We start from the raw sequence: 26173 nt of genomic DNA on the forward strand, positions 1-26173 counted from the left end.
TATATATTAGATGAGGATCTAATCATCTTCTAATCAGATAATTCTGATAGAATATTTTTTTCACTTTGCATAAATCTTCCTTTCCTTGTTTCCACCCCTTGCACCTACACCTAACCCAGGGGCAACATTATGTAAATCTTCTTCACTTAACAATGTTACAAATATTTAAAGGCAACTCTTATTATCAGCCACCCTGTCCTCAGCTTTCTTGTCTCTGCCTCTGCCCACTACAACTCTCCCATTGTTAGGCCCACTTATTTCCTCCAAGAATTAAGCTCTGTCCCAGTTTTCAGAGAAACCAAGGCTTGCATTTGGAAGTGCTCAAATGGCCAGCTTCAGCTTCTTCCATCTCAAATTCTAATCATTGGGATTTTTCATTAAGCCACTCACCTTGTTTTGTTAGTTTCTGAATCCCAGCTTCTTTCACCACCTCTGTCCTAGTTCTTAAAATAAGAGATAAACCTGCATATTGAAGTGCATTAATTCAGTTGGGAGAAGGAACAAGGGAGGAGGGAAGAGGTTTCAGATAAGGGAGACAGGGGACTTCATGGATGAGTCAAAGTGCCTAAGGAAATGAGGGTGAAGTTCAGAGCAAAGGTATAAGTGGTGGTGTCAATCTTGATCTGGAAAAATGATGCCTTATCCTCAGAGACTGGATGGAAATGGTGAGCTGTAGATAACTTTGCTGTTTTAGAGGGCTGGAAGTTAAGGTTGATTCTGAGGCTTATTTTGATCTGGTTAGTGCCAACATGGTATTAAGATCTGTCTATAGACAGCTAAAGTAATTTCTGAGTGGTGATTAACAGTGCTCTATCTATTGTTATATATTTTTAATATGAACCTTAGTTTGCCAACTGAAAACTCTGCTTTCACATTGAAGTAGATTTGAGGCTCTCTGTGAGTGAAGGAGGTAGTTATTTGCAGGCTATGTAAGAAGAGAGTTATGTGTGGAATACTTTCTGGGGGAAACAAGAAACTGGCCAAAGGCAAATACAGACATTACCAGCTGAAATTGGAGCCTCTAGAATGTGTAGCAGCACAAATCTACTCATATTTCTTCGGCAAGCACAATAACTCAGATACAGAAATAAAGAATGCAGTTTCCTGGATTGATCAGTCATTCATTTATCAAAAAACAAAACAAAACAAAAAAAAAACAAAAAAAAAGTGAATACCTACTTTTTTTAATCAAGCACTATTCCACTATTCTAGACTGTGAGAATATAATAATGAACAAAAATAAGGTCATTTACATCAAAATGGCTGCATAATTTGGTATTTTTCTTCTTACTTTTTAAAAATACAGCAAGAGCAAGGAGGAGATTGAAAAAAGCCTGCAAGTTCCATTCAATCCACAAAACAGATATAGTCTATAAGCTCAAAAATAAACTTACAGCTTCCAAAAGTATCTGAGATAGGAGAGAAATAGGAAAAAAGGATTGGAACTGAAGTCGTGGAGCACTGAATATGAAGAAAGGGCACAGCATATCTTACGAAGCTTCAACAAAAATATACTTACTGAAGGTGACTGGTATCAAAGCTATTCCCCTATGTTGCAACAGGACAAGGAATTGGGATGAGTAGAGCAGTAAACTTAGTCTAGATGTCATCTTGGACTAGGTTTGGATTAGAGAGATTAGAGAGACTGACAAAGTGGGAATAGACAAAGAACCACACAGGAGAGCCATATTTGCAGTAAGATATTCATTTCAGTGCTTTCTGGACATAAAGTTTTGGGACAGTGTAGTGTAAAAGAAGGCTACTTTGTCCTATTTTCCATAACTGAAATCTCCTTCAAATATCTGAGACAGTATAATCCAAACCATTCGAAGATAGATAATAAAGAAGGAACTGACACAGTACTATAAATGTGGTGGAGAAGTGCAACAAAAACAAACACCAGCCTGACCAAGCAGTGACACAATGGATAGGGCGTCAGACTTGGACGCAGAGGACCCAGGTTTGAAACCCTGAAGTCATCAGCTTGAGCGTGGGCTTATCTGGTTTGAGCATGGCTCACCAGCTTGAGGCCAAGGTCTCTGGATTGAGCAAGGGGTCACTGTGTCTGCTGTAGCCCCCTGGTCAAGGCACATGTGAGAAAATAATTAATGAACAACTAAGGTGCCACAACAAAGAATTGATGCTTCTTCTCATCTCTCTCCTATCCTGTCTGTCTATCCCTCCCTCTGTCTCTCTCTGTCCCTGTCAAAAAATAAATAAAATAAAATAAAATAAAATAAAGAACAAACACCATACAAAATGTTGGCACTGAGTGGATGAAAATTGCATTCAAACCTTCCTCTATAAAAATTTTTTAAAAATAATTAAATAATCAACTCTCTGAATGAGAGCAGAGAATAACCTCTGGAAGAGATGTTTATACAACAGAAGAAGGTGAAACTAATAAAACAAAGTGGAAGAACTCAGATTCTGGGTTTATTTTGAAAGTGGAACTAATGGAATTTGCTGATGGGTTGGATATAGGATATGAATTTCCTGTGCTTTCTGTTCATTCCAATACCCTGGGAGGGTCCCTATGAAAGGGATCACATGGTAGTGTGTTTCTATAATATATACAAAAATAGGAGAACTTGATTTATTGGTTGTAACTGGTTAAGATGACTGTTCTTGCTAAGGTTATATGCCAAATTTGCTAGGGTATGGTGCCCACTTGTTTGGTCAAATACCAGTCTAGTTGTTTGCTTAGGAGATATATTTTAAATGTTATTAACATTTAAATTAGTAGACTTTGCATAAAGCAGATAACCATTTATAATATGGGTGGACCCTATCCCATTAGTTGAAGGCTATAAGAGCAAACACTGAAGTTTCCCAGAGTAAAAGCAATATTTCCTCAAAATGTCAGAGTTGCCAGCCTCTATCCGCCCATATATATAAATATATATACATAATAATTGTTTGTTTCTCTGTAGAACACTGATTAATATAACTACTATCTCTTTCCAATCTAGTTTCCTTGTATTACAATTTCTCTCATGTTTGAGATCCAGCAAAGGGGAAGTTCAGTAGGAGCTATATTTAGTTTGTGTTTAGTGACATATATCTATGTGGTTTGCAGTCAGATTTATGAATAGACAAATCATTGCTAAACCATTATGGTAAAGGAATGGCTTCCAAAAATACTCCTACTGCTCGCTCTGCTAACTTATCCATATGTCTATACAAAGGTGCAAAACCAGAAGTCTTGTCACTATATGAATGTTTCTTATGGCACTTGGCACTGAAAGTATGTGGGCACTGAAATAAGGTTTGAAATGTATAGGTCCAAAAGCTAATCTGGAAAATTCCTTCAATAACCTGATGTGCAAAATAGTATGTAGAGTATTCATTTCTCCCTAATGCCTAAATAAACACAGATGAAGTTTTCTTCTCTTAGTAGTATAATCAATAATACCTAATAATAATCATATACTCAAATATACTCAATTACACATATGCAGTGTGCTTTTATTTATTCTGTGATATAAATTGTATAAAATATAATTTTCAGAATTCTTATATTTGTAGAGCACAAACCTGAGCAAGTTGTACAAGCAACTGTTCTGCTTCAAGTGTGTGACATTCCATGTGTTAGCTTTCAAACTACTAATAAGAAAAATACATTTTAATCAACAATGCTAGTAAAAAGATAAATTATCTCTCTATTTTCTGTCAAGAAGATACCTTTGTCATATGACGAAGCAAACAAAAATATGAAACCAAAATGTAGAATAAAATTACTATGGAGGTGTGTTGGGCAGTTAATTAGTAAAAATTAATGTCTCTTTCTTTTTTGTTGTCATGTTTGTGGTATTTGTTAACTTATTCAAATATATAATTAGTTGTGATCTCTAAATTCTAATAAATACTTTAATATCTTGTTGTCTATTCATAATTTTTAAAAATTCTTCATCATAAAGAAAAATTTCCAAATTGCCAAGGCTTCAAGACTTACAAGATGTGGATCTGCCCCTGGATGTAAGAGAGAGAAAAAGAGTTTTAAAAGACACATGCTTTTTGGTTTTGTGATCTTTTAAATTTGTTTCTTGGGAAGAATCCATATGTTATGTGTTTGTCACACAACTAATTTGTAACATGTAGCAGGTTGCGACAATGTTATTTCCCTTTTCCTAGCTCTAGTTAGTTCCATGGATATCAGGGTGGCTCAACAATCACCATTTTTCTTTGGACATCCATGCAACCTGATACAAAACTTCCTTATTTCCCTTTTACCTTCCCTTGTTTATGCCACTCAGACCCTTACAACTGGATAAATGCAAATGACCATATAGATTCATGCCTTAAAAGAAATGTTAACTGTCCTGGTTTCCTTTATTTTTATGTCTTCTGATTTGGGGGGAAAATTTATTCTTGTGGACATACATATCTTTTTTGGGAAATGACATGTGTAGTAGGAGAATGGAGTAGGTATATATAAGGCAGGAGAATAAAATGTCACATGTGGGAAGAACCAGTGGGGAAAAAATGAAGCTTGATGAATAGAGCTTAGCTTTGTATAATATTTTCAGTATATTCAGATTTTAAAATACCTTTTATCTGTGTCACATAGCCAATTTTGGATCCATGTGAAAGAATTTCTGACCTCAGAGGTAATATTTAGTCCCATGGCATCAAGGAATGTAAGAGCCAGAAGAGATATTAGAGATCATAATCCAGTGACCTCATATTACAGAACAGTCATTGAAGATAAATGAGCTGGCCAAATTCATAAATATGGTTGTGGTTGTTTCAAGGACTACCATGTAAAACAATAACAAAAGTAACCAACAACATGTCTTGTTGGATCAGAGCAGTAAATCCACCACTTAAGAGTCATATCTGGATGAGAAAAGAAGGAGTTGTATCTGGGGAGAATAGGCAGCTATTTCACCACAAATTTTAAGGGTTAGTGAAGAAAATAAAATGGCTGCCTACTGAAGTAAGGGTGTATGTGATAGTTAATGTCTAAACTGGATTTACTAATTTAACTGTGGACAGTTGAGAGTCTATTAGGTAGCAGAACTGAAGAGAGGAGAAGAAGTAAAACAAATGCCAGGAAATCTTTGGTCAGTGGTTTTCAAAGTATATAGTCTCAGGATGAGCTGCATCAAAAACTCCTGGGAAGCTGGTTAGAATGCAATTTCAGGGTTTTTACCCTAAAACTACAGGACAAGTTTCTCTAAGAGCAAGGCAAGAGAGTGCACATTGAATAAACACTTGCTATGATTTCATTACAGATAGTTTGGATATGACTTCAAGAACTAGAGTTTTGCCCTGGGCAGTTGGCTCAGTGGTATAGTGTCAGCCCGGAGTGTGGATGTCCCAGGTTGATTTCTGGTCAGGGCACACAGAAGCACTCATCTGCTTCTCCACCTCTCTCCGTCTTCTCTCTCTCTCTCTCTCTCTCTCTCTCTCCTCCCCACCTGCAGCCACGGCTCAATTGAAGCAAGTTCACCCCAGGCACTGAGGATGGCTCCATGGCCTCTGCCTCAGGTGTTAAGAAGAGCTTGGTTGCTGAGCAATGGAGCAACATCCCAGATGGGCAGAGCATCGCCCCCTAGTGGGCTTGCTGGGTGGATCTGTTGGGATGCATGCGGGACTATGTCTCTGCCTCCTCTCCTTTCACTGAATAATAATAAAAAATTACTGTTCTAGGTGAATATCAGAGAGAATAATGATGCCATATTGATAGTGTCCTGTAAGCATAAGGAAAAGAAGATACTTAGAACAAAGAATGATAATTGTACTATAATAAGAGTTCAAAATATCTTTTAGTATGAAATCCCCAACTATAAAACTTTAGGTTAGTTGTTTTATTTATTGTGGTCCCATTTTACTTTCATTGCAATGGGGATTTTTTGAAAGATTTTAAGCAGGAGAATGACATAGTATTAATTATATTTGTTGCTGAATAAATATAATAAAAGTGTAGGATGAGTTAGAGGCAGATCAAGATAGGTAAATATGCTATTGAGATAGTCCAGGTGAAAGAAAATGTTAACTTAAAATAGGTTGTTCACAATAGAGTTAGAAAGTAGTAAATGGATTTTGCAATTTATTTTGCTGGGATCAACTGTAAGGGAGAAGGAGATGTCAAAGATGATTCATGGGTTTCTGGCTTGTGGTGAATGGCTGAAGTTTGAAGGAATATGAATGATTTAAGGGTTCAAGTTTTTGAATATGAGTTCAGATCAGGTAGGTCAGGGTTAAAAGCCTAGGAGGAAAAGGGGCATCAAGGGACTTGAGATATCTCAGAAACCAAAGTGCAAATAGGGTCAGAGTAGGATAACTGGGAGGATTGGAGACTGTGGCCCAAAAGCGGGGTACCGGTTTGTGTGATTTCCATGGTGGAGCAGTTCTACATGATGACCATGACTGGGTTAGCCATGAGCACAGCAGGCTGAAGTAGAGTGGATGTGGAGGTCAGTAGAGTTGGAGAAGTCAATGAACTTGGTAAACCAGGATGCTGACTGGGTAATTTGGGTCTGAAGAGGAAAACTGTAATCCAATGGCCAAAAGTCTGGGATAGTGGCCAAATCAGTTGATGAGAGAAAATGAGAAACAGTTGGATGACCAATGATGGAGGGATAGCTTGGAGCCTGCACTGGAGAGCTTGTAAAGACAACATCTTCCCTTTCGATATGTGGATTGTGGGAGAATGAAGCTTTCCATTTGTGAGACAACAGGTTTTTATTTAAAGCAGGAGTGTGAATTCACAAAGGAAGGAAGGGAGGAAGGGAGAGAGGGAGGGAGGGAGGGAGGGAGGGAGGGAGGGAGGGAGGGAGGAAGGGAGGGAGGGAGGGAGGGAGGGAGGAAGGAAAGAAGGGAGGAAGGAAAGAAGGGAGGGAGGGAGGGAGGGAGGTAAACACTTTGTAAGCACCAGAGCACAAACATGCTATCAATTTTGTTTGGTTCGTGGGTTATATATTTTGATTCTGGGAGTACCACTTCAAATTTTTTATTATTAAAAATTTTATATTTATTAATACTGAAATATTTTTGGATGAAATGCTATGATGTCTGGGATGTGCTTAAAAATAATATAGGGTGGATGGGTAGAAGCAATAAATGAAGCAAGATTGGCCAAGCATTGTAAGTTGATAATTGTTGAAGCCCAACAATGGACCCATGGACGTGCCTTACACTATTCTGTTTTTGTGTATGTTTGAAGTTTTCTTTAATAAAAAATTAAACTATTTCATCTTTACAGATTCAGCCTATTTTTTTGATTAACATTCTTTTATATTCTCACTTTGTGAAGCTCTCTTATCCACCCTCCATGAGATTTAGAGGGAATAAGTATTTATCCTTATTTTATTGATAAAACTCTTTGATCTTAAGGGACTCTTCCAGGGGTAAATGCTGCTTAGCAGCAGATTTAAGAGTAGAGGTCCATGTTCTTTTGACTTCTGAACCAGTATGTTCTACCAGTTGAGTGAGTTTGGAATTTTCCATTAAGAGGATATTAAAATTCAGAGTAGTTTTCTAGGGCCTTTGACCTTGGAAACATATAGTCTTCATGTGATTGCAGGTCTGACATAATAAAATTGTCTTTGTGCATATTATTCCTTCCACAGGGAATGTTCCTCCCCATCCCTTAGTTCACCATTTTAACACCTACACATCCTCATACTCAGTTCCCTCATACTCCTATGACATTCCAAAAATCAGTTTTCTTTGTATTTCTTCTCTATCTTGTTCAAACATTTTCTATTTCATATATCACAGTGAATTTTAAATTGTATGTGCATGTGTGTGACTGTGTGCAGTTTTCTCCAATAAACTAGAATCATGGGCTGTCTTAACTTTAGGGCTTTTTACAAAATAACATGTAATATGTAGTTATTCAACAACTCGCACATGCCTGAAACCATTAGTAGAGAAAAACGCAAGTGAAAAAAACACGGGAGCCAAAAGAAATACCCTGGACTTGGCCAGTTTGTGCATCTGGGGAGTACTTGTGATGTGGTATGAAATTCTGGGGTAGTAGAGGGCATTTTTCTTTTTGAAAAGTGTCACTCAGCGGTCTTCAAATACCAGGGTGTTGCCAATAAATGTAGAAAGTGTTCTAAGACCAAATAATATATACTTTTTTTTCCTCTAATAAAATATTTCCTGCAGGATATGATGGAGGTGGAGAAGGTGAGAAGCATGTGTTTATTTCTGCAACTGTGTAACTCATACACTGTGTAAATTATTTAACACTGTAGGGAAGGCTTAAAGGAAGGGAGATGAGGTACCACACATAATCAAATCAGTTATAATACTGGATAATATCTAGAAAAGCTCCTATCGTGTGATCTTTTGAAGGAATACTTGCTTATTCCCACAAATAATTGGTTCATTAAGAACCGGGCACAATATAAAATAGTTCTGAAAGGAATGCTTCATGAAACTTTGTTAGGTGTGGTTAACTTAATACCATCTTCTGTCATGAAAAAAAGAAACGGGCTTTCACATGTATAGTTTTCAAAGTGCTTATTATAAATATGAAGAGGAATGAAGCCAAACTTAATTTAAAAAATAAAATTTAGAATAAATTCCATACGCCCTTCCTGTTTATTTCACAATACGCATGAAACCTAATTCATTGTGAAAGTGTAATCTCCAAGCCTGTGGAGATCTTATCATCCCAGACAAGTTGGGACTCATTGGTAAACAGGAGGCATAAGGAGGGCAGTGTAAAGGCAGCTTAATATTTTCAGTGAAAAGAGACAATTTGTTTGTGGTATTGATTTGCTTTTAATAACAAGCTCCCTCAATCAAAAATGATGAATTGGCATAAGAACAAAGATACAAAAGGGGACATCAATGGGCCTTTCAAAATGCTAACCAAATGATGAAATCTCTTCTTTGGGTGGCCATAATTTTATCCCTTGGAACCAAGAGATTAAAAGATGCAAAATTTTTAATATATGCTGCCTGAATATATAAAGAAGCCTATTAGAGCATGCGGCCAGTGGTGTTGTCTAATGCTTTATAATCACATTCCATACTTTAAGCAAATGCAAAATTCTACGGCAAGTTGCCTTTGAGAGGCAATTTCACTGCATACTAATTTGAAAGTAATTACCAGTACAAGCTCAAATAAAACATGGCAGGTAAACACCAAAGCATTTTCCACACAGTACAGCATTTTAAAATAGCTAACTTTATTGTCAGTGAAAAGATAGGCACAAAGTGGACTCAAACCTGCTTAATTTTATTGGAACTAGCTCAGTTGATTACAGAATGGGGACTTAATCATTATGGAGCCACATACATTTCAAACCAAAGGAGATTCTTCTCTAGCCATCTGCCAATCCCAACTATCCATTTTACAAACACATGCCATTAATCACAAGGGAGGCTACAAGGAGGTTTGATGGCTTCATGTAACCCATCGTTGCTATCAGAAAAAAACAAACAAACTTTGACACTGGTTTTACTGATGATGGATGGCACTTGGAAGATATATTCCAAGGATCATGCCGGGCTGAAATTGGTGGCAATTAGCCCATAACTGATGCCTTCCTTTGAAAGCATGTTCAGTAAGAATGCACACATTTAAAGTAACACATTCCATATGTGAATGAGCAATTGAGATAACAGGAGACTGTATGGCTAACAGATATGAGAACATAATTTATGAAAGTTAGTGCATATGTATACACTTTAAGTTGGCACATTAGTGTTTAGGGTCTTCATAAAAAGTAGTTTGCAAAATAAGTGTTTGTTTTCTAATTGTTATACACACTTAACTGTGAAACGAGAAAAGAGAATGTGGTGGGTCTCTCAGTATGTTCCCTATGGCAGATGATGGCTGGTATTTCAGGTTCCTGCTATCCTCTCATCCTGATGCTCAAAAGCAGCACTGAAAACAAATCCTTCATTACAACAACAATCAAGATACATGATCGTATAAGAAAGCTCAAGCTAGTTTTATTTACTAAAGAATTGTTAATAAGAATTTTATATCAAGTGAAATTTGTTCTAATGAAGTTTTTCTGTACATGGGACATGGAAGTACAACTGACTTAGAAGGTCCCCAGAGACTACCATGCAGTACTCATTAAGACAACAAGGTCACCCTCCTGTTCTGAGGTGCCAGTAAAATGCATAGATAGGTAGGAGTCCAGAAAGATCCTGTAAATGTTACATCAACACAATTGTGAAAAGGTGGCTAACTTGAGATTTCTCTCATAAACCTGAATTTTAAAAATGACACCTATGAAGAGTTCTTTTGAAAAGGCTTAATCTATATTCTTCGTAAACATAATACACTGATATGGACTTCTACCATCTCTTAGATTAGACGTACACTGTATTTTAGCAAATTACCTAGGATTAATAACTGAGCAAAAAAGCAACCCCTCTGGTGTTAGGGTGCAAGATATTGTGGAAAGTTCAAAATAATACTTAGCTAAGAACTTTTGCCTTTCCTCAAAACACATGAGCCTAAAGAGATGGCTGCCACACAGTGTGGAATGTATCACATTTGTCACCTTACAAAATGTAATTAAAACCATGGCTCCCAGAACTAGCAAAAACTCAGGAAATATATTATAACCATGAAAGGTATAATTTAAAGGTTTATTTTTGTGTTTATTTACTGAGATAGAGAGTAGCAATTGTAAAAGTTGCTACTTGAAACTTTTACTACTTAAGTTTTTTTCCCTCTATGACTACAGGGAAGTATGAATACACATACTTTTAATTTCTATTTGGGATTCACTTAACTGAGGACTGATGTGTAGGATAACTACTTCATTATTGAAAATATCAAGACTGGCTGAAAAATCACATCACTTTCACTCTTATCTCTTCCCTCCTCTCACTAAAATAATCCCTCTGGAAGGTAATTAGCAGTGACACAAAGACACTGTTAAATATACCATTCCTGTACTTACAGAGGAACCCTGCAAGATGATCCAAGACAGCCATAGTCATAACAAGAGAATAAGTGAGGTTGAATTGTTTGGGCAGATGTTTCATGAGACTCTATATTGAAATCAGAATCAGGAAAGAGAAAACCTTGCAAAAGGCACTGCAAGAGAGGCAAGATAGGAACTCAGAACCCTGGAAAAACTACTCAAGCCAGGGACATTTTAAAAAATACATATGCCCTGGACTGTGAAGATACCTTTTATTAAAATGCATCTTTTTGTATATAAGGGTTTCCAGAAACAAGCATGGCATTTGGCAGAGTGTAAAGCTGTGTTGTGTGATCTTGAAAAAGTCACTTAAACATTCCAGGTCTCAGATTCCTCATCACCAAAATGACAGGGCAGGGTTATTGTATTGCTCAAGTTCCTTCCAGCCACTATGCCTCACAATGCAATATATCAGGGCTACTTTTCTATTAATCTGGTTCCTAACTAATACATCCCCAAACGTGTACCCCCCACCCTTACATAACACCCCACTCCCCTCACCTTCCCCATACTCCTGAAAACTGATATTAGTGACATTGTGGATTTATCATCTTAATGAAAGGTTGATAAATGACACAGAGCAGGGACCTGTGGCAATAGGCAGCCCTTCTGTGTCCCTGGAGGCAGCCCCTTAGGGAAAGCCTGGAGCTGTGGCCTCCTTGGTCCCTGCTTGCATGTACACTTCCTGCTGCTCTCCAAAAGTATTCTAAGATGGAATCACTGGCCATGAGAAGAGGTAGCTGAGGACACTGCTGCAGCCTACCTCTTCCCCAACTACAGCACAGTACTTTGGGCTTCTGATGCTACTTCCTTGGAGGTGGTAGTCAAATACGCCTAAGAATTTGGGAAAACAAAGTGAGTTACTTCAAAGTAGTCACCAGAAATTCAAAACATTTAACCTGTCACCAAAAATTCTTCCTCATTTTGCAAATGATTGGCGGTTTGAGACTGGTGACACAGCCAGTGAATTTATGCTGAAGAAACAGACACAAAGCAGATTGGTCTCAGGAAAGGCAAGCAAGCTGTTCATGACTAGACACAGACCACAAAGGTCTATAGACAGCAAGCACCTCATGCAACTCTCCATCAAGGCCTCTGGAAGTATCAGCTAATTTACTCTCCTAGCAGCTGGAAGCAATATATTAATTACCCAAATGCATAAATTACTTCAGAGTATATAAAAGAATGTATGAACCTCCAAGAGGGAACCAAAAGAATCTACTTCCAAAGCACCACTGAAATGAAGATAAAAATAATCCCCTGGCTTGGGGTAGCTTAGGAATTGGAAGGGAAAATTAGCTCCAGCCCCCTTCCACATCCCAATACTCCCTACCTTTCCTCCAATTTCCATGGCTATTACTATTCCTTTCCATAAGCCCGAAGCAAGAGCTCTCTCAGGATGCCACCTAGATAGTAACTGGACAAAACAGCACACACGCAAATTCTCTCTGGCTTCCCACTTCGGAATTACATGTTACACACTGTCTTCTAAACATACTGTGCTCTTCAGTAAAAAAATGATCTGGAATATGGAAATGCTAAACAAATTAAAGCACATTAAAAACATTGGTGAATATCCAGCTATTAACAGTTCCAGTATTTCTAAAACTCCAAACAATAACCTTTAGAGCACATTTCGATTAATTTGTCTTTAAAGGTACTCTAAAGTGTACCAAAATAGACTAAAGTTCACATAGTATTATGTAGGTACTATAATGCTTCAATAAAAAGTCCCTTTATAAAACATTCCCCCCAACCCTCGTCCTCACCCTCAAATAAGAAAGACAAAAGGGAAAAGTGATTAAAAGAATTCTTGCTGATAAATTGCAGCTCTTGATTAGGCCATTTAGATGAGATATTCCACCATTTCTGCATCAGGCTCTTGTCCCAGGATCTGAACAGCAGCTTTTCTTTCCAGAGTACTGGAGTGGAAAACAGGACCATCTAAATAGAAATAAGGGATTAGAAAACATGTAAGGACAGTGTAAAAACACAAATTTCTATAAACAGACAGCTTTGAAAGCCCCTTCGATGTCAATGGCCAAGTGAGACTTGCTTGCCACCCAACCTTGTTCACCTGAGCATTTATTTACATCTACTGAGAGAAAGGCCTTGACTTATCCCTGTCCCCATCCTGGTGTCAGATAAGTAATTTAAAGACTCTCTGCCCTTATCTGTTCTTCTTAACACCCTTTAGAGTATTAAAATTTTCCCTCCAAATGTTCAACTGTGCCCAAACAGTAGGTACCGAAAACTAAATCTATAACTGAGGGCAGACTCAAAAGGCTACCTGGTATGGAGTATTATTACCTGTCTTATCTGGATTACAGGTCAAATTTGGTATAGACAAACGCCGTGGCCCAGAAGTGGCAGCTGGATTTGCAGGAGCCTCGGCCTGAGCCAAAGCTGGAGGTGGAACTGGAATTGGAGTAGAAGCTGCAGCTGGAGATGAAGTTGGTGTCTGACTCTGAGCCGGAGCAGAAGCCTGAGCCACCGCTGGAGGTGGAACTGAAGTTGGAGCTGGAGCTGGACCCGGAGCAGGAGCCGGTGGAGCAACCTGAACAGCAGCAGCAGCAGGACCAACAGTAGCAGCAACAACAGAGGCAGCAGCTGGAATCTGAACAGCAGCAGCTGGAGAAGCAGCAACAGCAAGAGCAGCAGCAACAGCAGTTGCTGGAGATGGGACGGTAGCGGCCGCAGCCACCATGGTGCTGGTGTTGGTGGCAGCATTGGCAGTAATGGCGGTGGCAGCAGCTGTAGTAGGAAGAGAGACTGGAGTAACAGCTGCAGTTTTGTTTGGTTCAGCTCCTCGTTCTGTTTGGGTGCTGCAGTCTCGGCTGCCTGTCTTAGAGTGAGCTGAGAGCAGGGGAGTCGAGGGTGGAACAGGTGAAGGTGTAGAAGGAGCAGACTCTGCACGGTAGTCTCCACCCAAGAGAACACCTACAAAGGAAAGAGGAAAAGAAGTTACAAAACTATACTTTATTCAAATATAGACATCTCATTAACCTCTTCTTTCTTGTAGGAGGTTCAGGAGACATATGAAAGGGTCTAAATTCTTTACTTTGTCCTCATGCAAACCCATAAATCAGTTTGTCAGGCACCTTTTACCATGGCTAAAAGTTACTTTCAGTCTTGGTAGATCCCTTCTGGTTTTCATTCTCTAAGCCCCAGCACATTGCATTAAACATTTAAGTGTTCTGGATATGTGTTTTGATTTATTTTTCCAATAGTGATTGATTTCCAATGAGCTGTCAGAATGTTTCTACTTTTTTCCACTTATAACCAACACCATCCATTACTGGACAGCTGGGAAGGATTGGTAGAAGAAGTCTGTGGTCACAGTTGAGTGTGATAATAATTGTGTGATCTAAGGTTCTACTCATGACTGTGGTCCACAAAGTGCCAAGTCTAACAGTTGTTAGACTGTCTAAAGGACACTGCAAGTGTCAAAGAACCAAGAAAGGTATTAGAAGCAACAAAAATGAGCTAAAATTAAAATATACACAGCTTGCTTCCTCAGGCTCTAACAATGTGCCTCTTGGTATCCCAAATACTTCTGGGGTTTTGATTAGAGGGGAAGGAATGGACAGGGAAAAAATGAAAAAGTACATTCTATTCCCATCTCAGAACATTCTGGTAACAAAATCCTGCCACCCAGCTCCATTTAGCTTAACTAGAACTCTAAGTACTCAAATTTTATGGGAGAAAAGAACACAGAAAAAGCTGTAATTTTGAAAATTTTAATGGCATGAAAGCTGCATGAGCTTTGAATACAGATAAAGTGCCCTATATGGTAAAGGGCAAATCAGTGAATTTTTAAGAGGAAACAAATTATTTTCCTTCCTATCCAAATAGAACTCAGGATTCTTATCTTCTAAGGCCATGGCTTCAACCAATATTCTATCAGTGAGACTTCACAGTATGGAGGAGCTCCTGATGTGCAGCTAGTCTCTCAGGAGGACAAAAAAGCAACCTGTTAATATCTTCCTCTCTAAAATCCTGACCATCGCTTTGTTCCCTTGTGTGTGGGCACATTTCTAAGTCAGGGCTCTCTTCAAACATGTTACTTTAGCCCTGGCCAGATAGCTGAGTTGGTTAGAGCTTCATCCCAAAATGGCAGAGATTGCTGGTTTGATTCCCAGTCAGGGCACATACTAGAACAGATCAACGTTCTTGTCTCTCTCCCCCTCCTTCCTCTCTCTCTAAAATTAATAAAATTTTAATAAAGAATTTCACTTTAATCTTTCTTAATTATTGTTATTACCTAGGCTCCCCTTCCAGTTCTTGTCATCCCGCTTCTCTTCCATGATGGGGGTGCCAGTCATGGAAGAGTGGGAGAGCAAGCCAGATCCAGCATTGGAAATGGACATCAGAGACTTTGCTGGCCGCATAGATGACAGCTGTTCCGTCTTACTGGGCTCTTTCCGGGAACGCTGCTGGAGTACTTTGATCATGGCATCCTTCTCAATAATCTGGGCATGCAGGGTCTTAATCCTAGGAGTCAAAGACAAAGAACATATATAGACCTTGTTCATCTTCTGTTCTCACTGCCTATATTGACTTAAGCTTCCATTGTCTCTCTGACTAAAGGTTGTCTACTTATTTTTTAATGGTAAAACAAGGAACAGTATATTACATTTTAAAATTTTTATTTATTTTGTATTGATTTGAAAGAAACAAAGAGATAGTAAGAAAGAGAAGGAGAAAAGTCAACTTTCACTTATTTATGCATTCATTGGTTGATTCCTGTATGTGCCCTGATTGGGGAATGACTCTACAACCCTGGTGTATTGGGGCTACCCTTGAATCAACTGAGCTACCCAGCCAGAGCTGCTACATTTTTAAAGATACTTTTATGCACACTCAAATGAATACAGCAGAATATCCAGGAGTTGTTTAAATTTTAGAAAGCCAAAGTAAAACATTGCTAAAAAGAAGGCTATATATGAGAGGGAGGGTGGCTATATATAATATAGTGGGTGCTGTAGTGAAGAATCTGACTCAACAGAAATGAAGTCAATGAGAAAATGAGACCTTCTATAAATGGGCCACAACTTTCAGGTAATAAGTAAAGTAAATGATCATGAGTTTATAAGATACATCAGGTATATAGCATGAGTGGATGTTCTTTTGCTGAGCACTCTGCTGTATAACAGGGTTAAGGTGCAGTGCTTGAAAAAATATCCCAGAGTGCAAATACCAACAGTTCAGTTCTAGCAGAGATCAGCTGGAAAGCAATTACCAAGGCCAATTGAGAAAGCAACCCTATTTGGAATTCCAAAGTGTGTAGGAATAATCAAGGTAAAGGTCATCTCAAATTCTAAGAAAAAGGCTGGCAGGGGTGTAGGATGGGGGAGGCTACATTATCAGGCTTCCCAGTTGTGAATGAAGATGCTTGCCCTTCCCTGTTGATCTATCTGGTCTCCACACCAACTTCTCAGATCCACCAGGGTCCAGGTCAACATTTTACCTGCCCTCCATATCAAGGCAACGCTTGTTGGCCATCAAGACTTCTTCCTCTTCTTTCTGGATGCGAGCTTCTAGAGCTGTGTCATAGCTGGTGTTAGGAGAATGGCTGATGACTGTTGTGTCTCTGTGGAAGAAAATGACAGTAACGATCATGGGGGGGGGCAGAAAAATAAAATGAATAGCATTAACTACACCAGAGTGCTAGAAACAAACTTCTGTTAACAGGTAGGACATGTGTGCTGAGTGAGAAGCAGGGCGTTTTAGTCACTGACACGTGACTCCTATCTAATCTGTATCTGAAACATTCTGGTTCCAAACCATTGAGTCTCCCCCAGCTAAGTGACTATTCTCTTGCCAGACTCCCAACTGCATAAAGGACCATCATGTTCCATCTGAAAGTGTCTCAGGCCATTGACTCAAAGACTAATTAATGAGAAAAGAATATATGTGTGTGTGTGTGTGTGTGTGTGTGTGTGTGTGTGTGTGTGTGAGAGAGAGAGAGAGAGAGAGAGAGAGAGAGAGAGAGAGAGAGAGAGGCAGAGAGAGAGAGAGAGAGAAGAAAAAGAAGACAGAGAGAGAGAAGAAAGAAAAGGAGGGAAAGAAGAGGCTTTAGCTCATAGGCGAGGCTGATATCTACATAGCACAAGTCAAAAATATATGGGAATGTTTTATTCTGTTGATAAGTGAGGTCACACATCTTTCTTTAGTTCATTTACAACTAGCAGTAGAGAAAAGAGAAAAGGGAATAAAGAAACCTGGATCTTATTTGAGTAACTTGGAGAGAAAGAAAAAGAGTAGGAAGAATATTGATGTAATTATATTGCTCTTAAAGGAAATCAGACAATAGGCTGGGAAAACAATAAACTGGCACTGTTTAATTTTATTTCCTATGAGAATGTGGATCTGTGGGAGAACTCCAGGCGTATATTCTGCTGGCAGCTAGTTGTGTTCTCTTAGCTTAGAGATTGTGACCAGTGCAGATGGGAGTACAGGGGCAGTGGAATAAAAGGGTAGAAAGTTGGTATTAAAGTTGGGAAATTTTGGTGTGCTTCTTCAAAAGACTATTCACCAAAACACTTGTGCCTTATATGTAAGGCTGAAAAAAATTTATTAGAATAGGGAAATAACTGGAGAGCAAGAAGGGGAAGGACTACAGTGGTTCTCATCATTTGCTAAATTAAAAATATTTTAGCATCTCAGAATTCTACACTTGCTCTAGTGCAGTTCACTTGCTTCAAGTCATACTGAAAATGGCCCATGTTCTGAAGTACCCAAGAACAAGTGGTGCTGCATAGTTCTCACTATAGACCGCACAAGGGTCAAGTCCCAGCCTTCCCAAGTACACTGCCACTAACAAACTCTATGAGCTCAGGAAGTCAGTTAACTGCTCCAAGTCTTAGTCTCCTCATATGCAAAATGGAGATAACAATTGTACCTGTATCACTTATATCTCATGGGAACTTTAGAGGATAAAACTGAAGTATGAATGTAAAACATATAGTGCCAGACACAGTAAAAACACTCGACAAAGTTATCTATTATTAGGAGAGAAAAGTATAGGTAGAAGAAGAATAACATTCAAGAGAGTATGACTTGAAAGAATTCTAGCTCTTGGTGTAATCCTGGAGGCAATTCCTGCAGTACAGAATTCCAATGTGATGTCTGAGGATTCAGAGCCAGATCTCTCTGGAAAGTGCTTGGTATCTATGGACACTGGGAATTTGAACATATGGTTTGTCACTGGGGGAACCAGTGCTGGCTTATTGCCACAATCATTGCACAAAAGACCATTTGGGGGACTCAGAGCCTTGCAAGCTAATTGATATGGAAACTGTGATCTCTGCAGGAATAGAGCCTGAAAATGTGGGGCACTTAGTGAATTCTTACAGAGCTGCCAGGATGGCCTTCAACATCAATCTTCTTTCTAGAAGATGGTCTACTTACTAAGCCAATGGCTTAGGCAAAAGCAAGCAAGAACAGTGTTTGGAGTAACTTAACCTACTAACTTCCAATACTGTGAGATGATCCTTAAGCACAACAGTAGAGAGATGCTTCGTTTGAAAACAAAACCTGCAAATTCCAAACCCTATATCCCTGAATTTGCCATCTCCCATCTCCAATTCTTAAGTAAATAGTTTCTGGCAGCAATATCTCCAGTCATCTTCTCTCTCTTTCCTTTCTCCAACAAAGTTATCCCTATTACATTACTTACATTGCTTTCTAGAATGTCATCCATGACCTCCTAATTAAAACATGAAGCGGCCTTTTAAACTTCAAAGCCCATGTTTTCACATAGGTAACATCATTTTGTTTATGTGATATGTTAACTCAACTATGAGTACAGAGCTGTGTTTGAAGTTTCTAGGAAGCTGGAGAGTAGCTAGATATGGATAAGACTAGTCCCTGACTGCAGGAAACTTTTCAGAGGCGGCAAAAAGTTAATAATTAACAATTACAGAAATGAGTTTGGACTTTACTCCAATAGGCACTGAAAATACTTATATTTTTGAAGAGAATGCAATGATCCCAGCTGTGTGTTAGGATGATAGCATTATCTCTTGCTGAAATGTGATGGAAGGATTAGAGGAGCAATAACACTAGACCCAGGCAGACAAGTCAGAAAGGTTATATTGTAATAATCTCAGCAAGAGATAATGAAAACAAGAACCAGTGAAATGGCAAGGAGAATGGAAACAAACTATAGAAGGCAGAACTACTAGAACTTGGAGACTATTTAAATTTGTGGTAGGGTGAGGGAAGAATGAATGAGAACTTTGTTGCTTCTAATTAAAATGATTAGAAGAAATGGAATACTACTCATTTTCTGAGATAGGAAACCATGGATAACTTTTTTCTCCAAAAAATACTATAATGGGTTTCGATTTTTCTTACAGTGGAATTGAAATGTCTTATAAATAGCCATATAACAATATCTAGCAAGTTGTTGAAAGTTATAACTATAATCTTAGAGATGCCAGAGTTACTATTTGCAGCTAGAGTAGAGAGCAAGATAAACAAGACAGAATGTAGAATGAGAAGAAAGCTAAGGATGGAAACTGAGAAAGGCCTGCAATGAAGAAGGTAGACACATGTAATGTGTGTGACCAGCTTCTATCTCCTGCTTTCTTTTTCTCCCTTCTTTCCCAGATTTATACTTTGCCCAAAATAAAAATTAAACTTTGACACTAAGAAAGGTAACAACCTGATTTAGTAAATATAAACTCATAAATTACACAGTTGGTCTTTTTAAAACCCTTTGCTGCTCTTTAGAAATAATTTCACCATTTGTGAGCTGAAAGTAAAAATCTGCACTGCCCACTCGGTTCTGCTAGGACTGAGTTTCTAATTATTAATAATTCTCCTGATCTATATTAAGCATCTAGAGATGAATCTCTAGGGACACAATAATATGGAGTTGTAATACAGGCCCTATTAATGTAATTATTTATAATATTTTAAGTGACTAATAAGACTCAAATACTAACTCTTGAACTGGTTATAATCCCTATTTCATCATCTTTGAAATCACCCTATCTGGCATGCAGCAGAGTATAGTGGTTAAGGTGTCAAAAATATAGATTTTAATCCTGGTTCTTCTGCTTCTTAGTAGCTATATGTGATCTTGGGCAAACTATTTAAACTGTGCCTCAGTTTCCTTATCTGAAGAATGGATAATAGTACTTATCTGAAAGAATTATTGTGAGGATGAGCAATAATTGTAAAGTGCTTAGAAGAGTACCATATACAGTAAGTACTCCATGTGATTTCTTACACTGACATCTTTCCCTTTGACAAGAGGTGCCTCATAGAATCAAAGTGCTGGAAAGGGTATAAATAGATCACCTAAAATGTTTTCTCATCTCAGGAAATATAGTTGTCTATTCTTATGTTAAAAACCTATATTTTATTACTTACAAAGGCCAAACACTGGAATCAATCCAAATATCCATCATCAAGTGAATGGATAACAACTGTGATAAAGCCAGACCATGGGCACTACTCAGAAATAAAAAGGAATAAACCATTGATTCATGCATCAACTTTGAGCAATCTTAAAATAATCATGCTGAGTCAAAGAAGTTAAGCAAAAAGAATAAATACCATATGACTTTTTTATATGACATTCAAAAAGACAAAATTATGACAAAAAGCAGATTAGTTGCCTGGCAGCTGACCTGAGAGAAAGGTATCAAGTTGAACAGAAAGACACTTTAGAATGTGACCACTGCCTTGATTGTGATGGTGGCTACATAATTGTACACAATAACTAACATTCATCAAACCATTTTTAATATGTAAATGATTGAAAAATTAATATGGAAATAAGTTAAACAATAATTGAAAAGAATTTGGCAACTACTATTAATACCATCCAAACAACATGTTAGGACAGTGATCAGCAAACTCATTAGTCAACAGAGCCAAATATCAACAGTAGAACGATTGAAATTTCTTTTGAGAGCCAAATTTTTTAAACTTAAACTATATAGGTAGGTACATTCCTTATTGAGGTAGTGCCCACACGTGGTATTTTGTGGAAGAGCCACACTCAAGGGGCCAAAGAGCCGCATGTGCCTTGTGAGCCGCAGTTTGCCGACCAGGGTGTTAGGACATTATCCAACCTGTGAGCTATAATGATGGAAATATATAAGTTTTGAATACTAGCATAATACACAGAAACCAAGGAGGGCATTAAAATGGGGCACTTGACTTAAGAAATTCAAATATAGAGTTAAAAATCATCTCCTTCTTTTCTTTCATTGTTCCTTTCTTCCATTTTTCCTTTTTTCTTCTTTCTTTCCTTCTTTCCTTACTCAAATATATGTTGAACACTTTCCATCTGCACCCAATATACTGGGCACTTAAAAATTGTTTTGCAAGGAAATAGAATACTATATCAAGCTTTTACCACAAAGGGAAACAAAGAGCAGACCTTGGTCAATACCTATATTTAGGGCTTAGAGGAAGAGAGTTAAATTTCTGGACAGAAAAAAAAAATAGTGAGAGATGTTGGAGAAGAATGCAGAAGAGCCCACAGGTTCTGAAACAAAGTTTTCTGAATGTTATCTTCCAAATTTGAAATCTTGTAAAGAAAAAGAAAAAAAAAAAAGGAAGAGGAGGAAACTACTTTCTATAGCAGAGCGTTAGGAGGCACTATCTTTATAAACAGTGTAATTCTAGAAATGAAATGGTCTAAAGGAATCACCTAGCCCAAATTTCTCTTTTTACAGAAATTTGAAGGTAAAGGGAGAATAAATGGTGATGGATGGGGACTTAACACAGATTCCAATAAGTTTAGAAGTAACTTTCATTTGCAAATCCCTGACCCTCTGCCCTCAGTCATTCAGTCCCTGCATAGCCAAATGAAAGAAAACGCCCAGAAACAGATGTACTATAGAATTGTATACTTGAAACCTATATAATTTTATTAAGCAACCTTATCCCAATAAATTCTATAAAAAGGAAAAAAATAATAGAAATGATTAGCATGTCTATTTTACTGAAAACTTTCTACCTGGGGATTTAAAGGAATTCAATTTAAATTAAATTTACCTTGTGGAACCAACAGATTCTGGAAAGAAATCCATTTGAATGGGATTTCACTCAATACTCAAAACTTTCCAGGAAGGACGAAAGGGTAGTCATTTCTTCATATCAGACCTCATTAACAACTTTCTCACTTTCCTGCATCTTGACCTGAAGTCTTATTCTGAAGTTAGTTTCAGCAGTGAACTTCCCAATACCAAGAACCCTGGCTTTCCAACATTTTTTTTTTTACACTGCATGACATCATGAGCCATATCTTTCTGTTTGTGCTCAAAGACAACAAAATTACTTTGCATCTCCTTTACAGTATTAAGATTTCCTGAATAAATTCTGAACGTGTGTTTTTTTTTGGGAACAATGAGCTGAATTTAGAATGAATTCTGCTTCTAATCTACCTACAAACTTCTCGACAATCTTCTAGCATAGTTGGGGTTTCTGTGCACTCTGTCACGACACTGGTGTGTAAAGAGCACACTGTTCTCAGAAAACAAAAAAATAGTAAGTTAAGCCCATGAGGAACTCAAAATCAAGACACTGGCAATTTTATTCTATTTAAGATTTATAGGGGATATCTGTAGACAGGCAGAGCATGTCAGAGAAATGTAAGATGTCTTCCTGGAAAATTGGGAATAGGTTTACAAACCACCAGTCCACTTCTCAAGCACCGACCTCCCTCTGATTTGGCATGAGAAAGACTCAGAACTAAATGTATTAAATGCCCCTTCCACACACATCCAGCTCAAAGTCTAGCAAGTACTTCCAGACTCTTCCAGCTTACCATGTTTAGAATGTTAAAAACAACACTGTGGCTCTTAATAACTTTTTGGACAGAGACTTAGCTGGGTGGAATATGTTACAGCTCACCTTAATTACCCAACTGTAGACCAAGGCTCTGTCTATATCTCTACAACCCATGTCATCTCATGATTTGAATTGAGTTTTTGTCATTTCATTCTTTCCCCAATGATGATTATGAATAGAAGAGAGCCAGAAAAACTGGATGAGAATATTGGTTTTTCCAAAGATCAATAATTAGCACTTATAATGTGGAAAAGGGGAATAATCAAAAAACATTTTTGAAATCCTCCTGCCACTTTCTTTCCCTTATCAAATAGAATGTAACTGCTTACATGTGATGGACTCATGGACACAGATAATACAGCCTTCAAATATAGACCTTCTCAAAGGGCAGGGATGGATTCATGTTAAGCATAGCCTTTGGCATACCTTACATGAGCCAGAGCTATCAAATGGCAGCAGCCACTCCTGAGTGACATTTAATTTCTGAGTGGCATTTCTTTGGAGAACCTTTCACTTCAGTTAGGGGGCTAAACAAAGAAATCTACACATGTGGCTGAGAGAAACTGTGGCTCTGAAGAAGTAGGTGTGCAAACATTCAGTTGATTCCATGTGTGATTGTTCTGGTTCCTGAGAAAAGCTGAACTATGATTCCAATAAGCTTATAAAAGTAACTATTATTTTCAAATCTCTGACCCTCTGCCCTCAGTCCTTTCGTCCCTGCATAGCCAGATGAAAGAAAACACACTGAAGCAGAAACTAAGGGGGGGTGGCAGAACATTACAGAAGAATACACTGGAAATCTATTATTTAGTCACTTTTCTGTTCTTCCCCCACCCCCATGTCCTTCAAGTAATGACTCTACCAGCCAAGTACTTACCTCTGAGCAGCTACAGTTGCAGCAGCATCCAGAGCAAAATGTCTCATCACGTTCTCCTCTAAATACTTCTGTTCCCACTTAGTCATATCAGCTTCCAGGGCCAGGATCCTCTCCTCCTTCTCACGAAGGAGCTCCATCAGTGCAGCAGCACTGTATTCCGAAACGTTAGTGGGTTGAGAGTTGCCCTGCCGCTGTTGGAGGAAATGCCAAGACCTCCTGATTAGTAGGAGAACAAGCATAGTGGCCAAGTCCCATTTGAATTGCCCCTATATTTGGAAAGGATTGCTGCCCAAGCCACTTCAGTATGGATTCTGATTCTAAAGCAAAGGGAATTCTGATTTCCTCCTAACACCACAGGACTGTCTATCTAGGGCTTGAATATGAGACTCCCTTAATCAGAAAAGGAGCCTGACACATCAAATTGTCATGCTGCTCAGAAAGTGGATCAATGTTTTATAAACCACCATCCCTACCTGCATGGTACATGATAAAAATGAGAATTACAAATATAGGATTTATTCTTTACCTTTCCCCTAACTTGTTATTTGACTTTCAGTGAGTCATGCAACATTTTCTGGGGTTTGGTTTTCTTTCATCTAAAAATGAGGAAGGTAATGGCCAGATGAGTCTAAAAACCATTTCTAATTCTAAAATGATCAAGAGTTTATTTGTATCTTCATTTATTGTTGGCTCTACAGTTTCTAGGGTTCATGTGAAAAATAAAAAGATAATAGACATTAGGGGTTTTGCTGGGATAAGAAGCTAAGTAAGCAGGCTTTGTCTTTACAAGTAGAAGGCACTCTGGAGTAAGATCAAGTGGGGAAAAAATCCTAAAGATGACCATGAGTGTGTTTTTTGTCTTCATGTCAAACACCAAGGGAAAAATAAGCAATCAGGAATACTCATTTTCCTTAAGTTCTCCAAACCTGTTGAATTCTGAGGGATTCCAGTTCTCTCTCCAGTCGTGTCCGGAGACGATGCTCCAGCTGCTCACGTTTTTCACATGCTGCCTGAAGCTGTACAAGGGCCTGCTGCATCTTCTCCACCTTATCTACATACACCTGCTTCTTCTTCAGCTGAAAAACCAGGTTGAGACAGTTGCAAGGTAGAAGAAAAGAGAACAAGATCAGCCATGCACCCCTCACTGCCAGGTCAGACTTCTGTTTATATTTATTCTCGTCCAGCTCTAAAAAGAAGAGTGAATTGCGAGAAGGTTCTTCGTGATGAGTATCATGCTGCCTTGTATTTATCATACACAGAATGAAACATGGGACAGGAATTAGGAGCTTCTTTTTAATCTCTTCCTCTTTCCTCATCTCTAAATCTAATAGTAAATGGGAAGTTCTTAAGATTCCCATTTACATGTCTTCACCTCTATTCTTCCTTACTCTGAACTGGAATATTCTGGGGGAAAGTATATCTTACTTTGATCACTATAATAGAGAAATGCTAAAAAAAAAAAAAAAAGTGAGGGCTCATCATGGAGAAAATTTTACTTTGACATGGAAAGGAAGCCCCTCACCCCCTATGTAGCTATCTCCTCTCCAAGTGAGAGAAGGGTAGTTAACTGATGAAGGTACAAGAAATCCGTAATTGTCTTTTAGAAGCCAAAAGTTCTGGTAATTACCTTTTATTAAAAGAACAGAGATTATTTGCAATTGCTGCCTCTCCCATGAGCCTGAGTTGATAATAATGGACTGTAATCTCTCAACTTTTCTTGTGGGACCTTAAAGACCTCTAAAGACTCAAACTAATGAATCAATTCTTTTTTTTTTCTAAATTTTTATTTATTCATTTTAGAGAGGGGAGAGAGTTAGAATGAGAGAGAGAGAGAGAGAGAGAGAGAGAGAGAGAGAGAGAGAAAGGGGGGAGGAACAGAAACCATCAACTCCTATATATGCCTTGACCAGATAAGCCCAGGGTTTTTGAACCAGTGACACCTCAGTGTTCCAGGTCAACGCTTTATCCACTGTGCCACCACAGGTCTGGCTCAATTCTAAGACTAAATAAGTCAAACATGCCTCTTTCTCTCTGAAAGTCTATGAGCCATATCCAAAAGCAAAGGTAGAAGTAGACTAGGACTAGGAATTTAAATTCTTGTACCCTCACAACTTACAAGCCAAATCCTGCATCCCTGGGATTGAAGTAATGTGGAGAAACTCCCTTTAACAAAGGTATACATACCCTCATCAACTAAGAAATAGGAGAAAGTACATCCTTTCCAGTTTGTTAGTAAATGAGCAGATTATGCTTTCTATTACCACTTGTGGAATGCCTTTCTTGCTAATAAAATTAACCCATGGACTCTTTATAAAGCAGAAAGTGTTCCTAATTGTCTTTGTCATTTTCATGGAAGCTGAGGATAGAAATACTTTTACCATTAAACTTAAATCTGAAAACATTACTGATAACTTGGTCAAAAGGAAATTCAAGAATTCAGCTAAGTTCCTAAGCCCTTGAGCTACCTATACAGACAGTTTCAAGGTAAGAGGCTACCCACTCTACCAGCATTGCCCATACCCATGTATCTGGGGCCAAACCAGCATAACCTGACTTTCCCATTGCA

At 38.3% G+C, this 26173-nt stretch overlaps 1 protein-coding gene across 5 annotated transcripts in view; it reads right to left on the minus strand.

The window, feature by feature from the left end:
• Positions 1-9138: 9138 nt before the first annotated feature.
• AMOT (angiomotin) overlaps positions 9139-26173 on the minus strand; it is a 76565-nt gene continuing 59530 nt past the window's right edge. For all 5 annotated transcript variants that reach the window (XM_066356311.1, XM_066356310.1, XM_066356309.1 and 2 more), the window contains 6 exons: positions 24534-24683; positions 23608-23798; positions 16384-16506; positions 15178-15407; positions 13224-13853; positions 9139-12857 (listed from right to left, as the gene is read on the minus strand). In XM_066356311.1, the coding sequence (XP_066212408.1) occupies positions 12760-12857; positions 13224-13853; positions 15178-15407; positions 16384-16506; positions 23608-23798; positions 24534-24683 (1422 nt within the window). In that variant the 3' untranslated portion in view covers positions 9139-12759. The remainder of the gene's footprint in view (positions 12858-13223; positions 13854-15177; positions 15408-16383; positions 16507-23607; positions 23799-24533; positions 24684-26173) is intronic.

The sequence above is a fragment of the Saccopteryx leptura genome, chromosome X (assembly GCF_036850995.1).
Source record: "Saccopteryx leptura isolate mSacLep1 chromosome X, mSacLep1_pri_phased_curated, whole genome shotgun sequence".
In the NCBI taxonomy this organism is placed as follows: Eukaryota; Metazoa; Chordata; class Mammalia; order Chiroptera; family Emballonuridae; genus Saccopteryx; species Saccopteryx leptura.